Below are 6899 nucleotides of genomic sequence, written 5' to 3' on the forward strand. Positions count from 1 at the left end.
GGCGTTATGGGAAGGCCCTGGGCGCGAGCTGCTGCGCCCCGCGTCCTCTCGCGAGACTTGGCGTCCCAGTCGGGATGCACCGCGCGCCAGGCCCGCTCACCCCCATTGGCCGAGCGGCAAAGCGCACTTCCGGGGCGACGCGTCCGCGCGGGTTCCTATAGCAACCAGGACGCTTCGCAATGGGGTGAGGGTACGGGTGGGCGAGAGGGACAAAAAGCATTCGGGCCCGGCGGCGCGCGCTTCGCACTGCCCAATAAAACTCCCGGAGAGTTGCGGGGCAGAACCAGACCCCAGAGCCGATACAGCAACAGCACCGCAGCTCTGCAGCGGGTGCGCTTGTTCTCCTGTTCTTCAATCATTTTTACAAGACCGCACGCGTATTTGATCTCTGCTGCAGTTTAAAGGGCCACCTACCCCCCGACATGGGGACTGACACGAGGGAGCTGAGGAGACAGGTTGTGTTTCCACCGGGTTTTGAGATAACCCAGGAGCGGCGCTATCAGCACTGGCCCAGCTGCACTGCCACTCACCGCCCCCTCCTCCCTGGACCCAGCCCTTCCCCCAGCCTGTGCCAGGCACACAGCTTTTCCTGAACAGCTTCTGCATCTCACTGCAACATCTCCTGCAGTTCAGCTGTCACACATTATACCAGCTGGGTCTGCTTTGCCCACAGTCCACCAGTTTTATCTGTGTTCTTCACCTCCAGCCTTTTCCCTCAGCAGTAGGAGCTGTCACTGCCCTGTGGTGGCTACTTCACACAAAAGGTGTCTGATCAGTGCACTGATCATCCCGTGGTGCTGACACTGATCCCAGCTCCCCTCGTGACTAGAAGACATGACTGTACCTTCACAAAGAGCAACTCCGAGAGAAGTTTCTGTTTAGGTTGTATTTACCTATTCAGCAGTTACAACAGACAGTGAAGAGAGTTCATTTTAAAACAGTAAACTTTTAAAATGCATTAACACAGGTTTTAGCTTTGTAAAGAAGACAGTTTGGTTTTTAAAAAAAGGAGGAAGAGGTCATAGAAAAGCACAAACAATTCAGACAGGCTTATTTACAAAGACAAACCCAGCATATTCAAGGTGATTTTGTACACAAACAACATTCATGAAATCAAACATGCTACATGGCTCCGTGACAACAGCAGTTTTTAGAACAATCAACTGTTAAGGTGACACACACCTTAACTCATTCCCAATGGTCTCAGTGCAACAAGTTGAAGTTTACACTACAGCAAAATAACTGAAATACAAATTTATATATTCCAGACTCTTACTCAACAGATAATCTGGTACATGCAGGGGAAAAAACAGCAGACTCAGTGAGACAATGAAATCACCTTCTGCAGCAATGTTGGGTAGGCACCTTCAGCTATAATCATTCCTATCCCACCAGGATCAGGAGTAACAAACCCCCAAGTGCAAGCATCCAGAACTGCCTTTCCTACTTGCTGTAGCCACACATGAACAATCAGTGAAACAAATACAGTTAGAGAATTGCTACCACACATTACGATTCTGCTGTTTGAGTTGGGGTGTTTATTGACAGGGCTTCTTAGTTTGGTGAAGAAACTTAAGCTCTGCACATCAAAGGACAGGATCTTTCATACAGGATCAGCTGCAGAACCCCAGTCAGCACAGCAAGAGAGACAAACCCACCCGTAGCAGTTGCTAGAGTGACACGTTCACTTCCTCAGGGAGCCAATTAAAAAAAGCCAGTGAGCAACACAACTTCTATTAATTATATGTTAATTCTCAGAACTGTTCCCAAGGAAACCTTTCACAAGAGTGAAGAGTAGTTAAGTCTTCATTCATTTTTCTTTTCCTTGTGCTTGAGAAGTTTGTTTATCTCCCTTTTCGCCATTCCAACATACTTTGTAATGATCCCATGCTGGTTTAGTCCAGGAAACAGCAACAAGAAACTCACTAGAGAGGAAAAAAAGCATTATTTAACACTCCTTTAACAAGCTTCTGTCATTTGGCAATTCCCTTGCTTCCCTTAAGCCCTATTAAGTGCTTGAAAACAGAAAATTCTAACCCTGTGACAACAAAATACCCCATTAATATAATAATTACTCCTACCAGGCTCACACCATTTCAGGCAAAAAAGCTACTTCTGTTTTGTGTGCTGCACACTTACCAATGAGATAGGTCAGAAACAGATTGTGAACTTGCTGTCCAATCCAGGCAACCACAGCAAGAGAAAAAAGCATCGTCATGAAGTACTGAAAAATGGAAAGGGAAAGTTACCACAGATCTGTAGGGAATTCTCCTGTTCCCTTCAGTACCCAGCAACACTCCAACATTTAAAACTAACCTGAAGTTTGCTGGCTCTTGCACATGCAATACACCTATGCACTGGCTTTTTAAAATTGAGAATACAGAGCCTACAACTGTATGTTTACATTTATTTTCAGAACATCAGTTTAACAGGATACCAGTTCTTTTCTGTCCAGATATCCCTTAGAGTCAGAATACACCATCCCCACTGACACCACTTCAGCCTCATACAGTACCTGGAACTGTTTTCAGGACAGTAAGATCAGCAGTTCACCTACCTAACCTGACACATTACTAAGATTTTGGGGTTTGGACAGTTTATCTATACTAGAAACAAGCTGTGTTTCCAAAAACGGGCCTACCCAAAGAAACCCAGTTTAGCTTTATCTTAGTAACAGCAGTATGCTCCTAACTGCACTGCACTGCAGGTTTAAGTCACATATCCTGCCACTCCAGGTCTGAATAAGCTGTGGGACTGGTATTAAGTCACAGCCAGAACTGCTAAGTCTTGGTTTGAAATACTAGTTTATTCAGACACATGCATTGCTAAAATACTTGAGACAAAACAAACAAGATCCTAAGACAAGAGAGATAATTTTCTGGAACACAATACCATTTTAGGCTTCTCTTCCTTCAGCGTGAAGAGGCGCTTCCACCAGCCAACAAGTCGGCGACGAGATTTCACCAAATTGCCACAAATCTCATGAAATCTTTGCTGCTGTTCTGTAGTCCTTTTATTAAAGAAAAAAAGGCAGAATTAAGAATTCAAAATTTCATCTGAAACTTCAAGTATCTCCTATGGTATTTTTACAGCAGTAAAAACTTATCCAGTACTTATCCTGGCATTTGCTTCCCTTATTTTTATACCTCATCATTAAGCACTGCAATGCAATTGCCCAGGTAGTTTTTCTGCACACAGACTGACTCTCCTAAACTGACTCTCAAAGAGCAACCACATTCAAACCAGGAGACCACTGATTTTAATCTGATACCAGTGTGATACTCACAAGTACTACACACCTGATACCAGGCAATATTATTCTTCATAGTTTCTCAGTATCTATTACCCAATAATCACTAACAAGTAGTTTACCAGGACTAACTAGCATCCTTATGGACAGCTAAGAATGTGCCTAATCCTTTGCAAACAAAATTATCGTAGTTTTCTAGAAGAGAAGGAATAAAAAAAGATGTGTTGTAGTCATTTCAGAAAAAAAGAAAGCAGGACATCTTACTACTGCCCTCACTTCCTACATTAGAGATTGCTGATTTCTTATGTCAACGACTCCATAAAGTAATCATTTGATACTTGCAAGTCAGATATCCACTTTGATAAAGTTCATAATTTGTTAACACTCAAAATGTTTAATTCAAGCTTTCCTCACCATTTGTTCGAGCCAAAGATTCTAGGTGCAAGAGCAGGAACAAGGTAATCAGCCAAACAGAGGAACATAACGAAACAGGAAACACCTGAAAGAACTGATGGGTCCAAGTAGTAGATCATCCTGCAGAAAGAAGATAACAAATTACTTCTGGATGCTCAGACTGCTAAATTCTAGAGAGGTGATTGTACCCCTGTACTCGGCACTGGTGAGGCACACCTGGAGCATTGTGTCCAGTTTTGGGGACCTCAATTCAAGAGAGATATCGAGGTGCTGGAGCGAGTACAGAGGAGGGCAACAAAGCTGGTGAAGGGCCTAGAGAATCAATCTTATGAAAAAGGCTTGAAGGAGCTGGGAATGTTTAGTTTGAGAAAGAGGAGGCTGAGGGGAGACCTCATCAGTCTCTACAACTACCTGAAAGGTCATTGTTGAGAGGTTGGTGCAGGTCCCTTCTCACAGGTAATTAGCAATAGAACAAGAGGGAATGGCTTCAAGCTGCAACAGGGCAGGTTTAGACTGGACAGTAGGAAAAAAAGATTCACAGCAAGAGCGGCTGGACACTGGAACAGGCTGCCCAGGGAGGTGGTGGAGTCACCATCCCTGGATGTGTTGAAGGGTCATTTGGATGTGGTGTTGGTGGATCTGGTTTAGAAGAGAACTTGGTAGAGTAGGGATGGTGGTTGGACTTGGTGATCCTAAGGGTCTTTTCCAACCAGAATGGTTCTATGATTCTATGAAAACCAACTGAACTCATACTAAACACCATGCTAGAGATGCAGATTGGGAAAGTCTGCCCTATGGAAACTAATTTTTCATAATGATGTTACTGATGTTATTTTCCATATGGATGCTTCTTTGGGGAAAACAGTCAAAGTAAATTAACCAGATTTAACTGAGAAGCAGGATACAAAGGATGAGGGCAGACTATGAACACACCAACAAAGAACAGAACTGAGCATAGTAAAAACCTTACAGAAAGGAGTGCTGACAAACAGCTTTTGCAGCAACCCTCCACTCTGGGCAGGATGTGACTCCTGTGACTTCCTGTTCTCAATACTTCAGGTTTTTGTTTTCAAAACAAAGGTCACAGGCATTCAGAAACTGAACATGGAGTAAGGGCCGTCCTATTAGATTTTTAAACATACCTTACCAATTCACTGAATAGGTTTGCTACCCACCATGGAAGTGCACTTGTGTTCAAGGCTCCCTCCACAAGCTACTTACAGAAAAGAAAAGGAAACAACACTCATCAGTGCCAGAGGAAACCAGGCTCTCTCCCAGCGAAGAACTTTGTCCGTTATCAAAATCACTTCTCCCCATCCCTGCAACTGCTCCTCCAAGCTAGCAGTTTCTGCAGCCTACAGAGAAAGAAAGGAAAACAATTTATTACTAACCAGAATACCAAATTAATTCCCACACTAAGTGCCAAAAAGTGTCATAATTAATGAATCCACTCACAAACCTGAGTAATCAAATTACTAATAATGTTGTAAATTTTGTACTACATTATGACATTGTAGCAGTGACACCTGAAAACAGCCAAGATCCTAACAAAATACCAGCATGTTATTAGACCAAACGATACCTCCATCCAGATTTTACCAAGGTGTTTTACTTTCTCCCAGTCTTCCCTTTATGGTAGTCCCTCCTTCCAGATTAGTAGCAACTCCAGTTTTAAAGTCTAGCCAAAAACTTCTCAAGTGTTCAGTGTTACCATCTGGAAAACTGCAACATGAGAACTATTTAAAATATACATATCTGGAAAGACAACTCTACCATATTAAACTGAACCTTTCTAGTTACTGTCCAACAATTGTTTTATTATGTGGATAATAATTCAGATGGATAAAAACTCAGAATCCACAGCAAAGTTACCCAACAGATCCCATTTGGACTACAAAGGAAGTTTTTCCATAGGTTGCCCAAGATGAGGCAGCCTTTAAACTCCTCTTCCCAGGTTATTCCTACAATCCTACTACACCTCTTCCACAAGCAGGCCCTGTCTGCTCTGGCACCAGCTTGCTAAGCAGTTCACCTGCAGCATTTCACATTTAACAAAGCTTCCCCTCAGCAAGGCAAGGTATTTCAGAGATTACAAAATTAAAGTAACCATGAACAGAACCAACTGCTGCCCAAGAAGCAAGAGGTTAAAAGTCATCAAGACCTGCCAGTGTGCCATGCAAGAGCAGAGCAGGTTCCATCCTCAGCTATGAGCTGCCCTTACCTCAAATGAGAAACCTGACATCGCCAGAACAACAAGGACAGCTGAATGCAGCTACCACCGAACAGTATAGTTTGGGTGATACTACTGAAAACTACTTGAAAATTACAATTCAGGAAGAAAAAAAAAAAAGAAAAAAAAGAGTAGGAAACTCTGACATGCTCTTGAACACCTTCCAGTTATCCATTTCATGTCATAAGCACAAACTGACACAAGGAGAAAAAATAAACTGCTTTTCTCCAGGGGACATTTTATGGCAAACTGTTTTGCTTTATTACATCTTGCTGTCTGCATTTATCAACACAACCAAGAGAAGAAGATTGAATGGGAAACAGACTGGAATACAACAGTGGTATTAAGAACAGCTTGCCCCTCTCAGCCCCGACAGAGCAAGCTTAAGTGAGCTTCTGTAAGGACCACCTAACTCAGAGCACATCCATCAAAAGTGTTTATTCGTTAATCAAACATAAAATTTCCATAGATATTAACTTCCTCTACAAACGAGGCATCTCTCACATACTTTTACATGTATTTTGGGCAGCACAGCTCACTTCTGCAGAAACCCGGCCCTCCCACCGCCGCACCGGTGACAGTTTCCCTGCACTTCCCAGGCTGCGCAGCCCCTCCAGCACTGACGCCCTCCAAGGCTCCCCTTCCTCAGCCTCTCCCGAAGCTTCTGCAACGGTTCTGCCACATCCCACAGCTGCGTCTTGGCACACAGCGATAAATACATGTATCCTCACCTTTATTTAAGTGCTTAAGAATGCATGCCCGCCCTGCCAGGCTATCACCTCGCTCCTACAACGCTGAAGCACTGGACGCCCCAGCACGCTGGAGCACAAAGACGAAGGCGAACGCCAGCCCCGCACACCAGGCACAGCGGGACGCGGAGCTCGGGCCTGCGCGCAGCGAGCACGGCCGGGCCGGCTCCGGGCGGCACACAGAGCAGCCTCCTCGCACCCAGGCCGCGCCGGGCCCAAAGGCACACGCCGACCCGTGCCCGGGAAGCAAAGCGAG

General features: G+C 44.5%; 1 protein-coding gene across 1 annotated transcript in view; it reads right to left on the minus strand.

The window, feature by feature from the left end:
* Positions 1–1546: 1546 nt before the first annotated feature.
* ARL6IP1 (ADP-ribosylation factor-like 6 interacting protein 1) overlaps positions 1547–6899 on the minus strand; it is a 5538-nt gene continuing 185 nt past the window's right edge. Inside the window, exons 2-6 of the mRNA XM_010003226.1 lie at positions 4886–5019; positions 3665–3784; positions 2893–3010; positions 2140–2224; positions 1547–1925 (exon numbers count right to left, since the gene is read on the minus strand). Coding sequence (XP_010001528.1) covers positions 1807–1925; positions 2140–2224; positions 2893–3010; positions 3665–3784; positions 4886–5019 — 576 coding nt within the window. The 3' untranslated portion in view covers positions 1547–1806. The remainder of the gene's footprint in view (positions 1926–2139; positions 2225–2892; positions 3011–3664; positions 3785–4885; positions 5020–6899) is intronic.

Source organism: Chaetura pelagica, unplaced genomic scaffold, assembly GCF_000747805.2.
Source record: "Chaetura pelagica isolate M959 unplaced genomic scaffold, ChaPel_1.0 scaffold138, whole genome shotgun sequence".
Classification (NCBI taxonomy): domain Eukaryota; kingdom Metazoa; phylum Chordata; class Aves; order Apodiformes; family Apodidae; genus Chaetura; species Chaetura pelagica.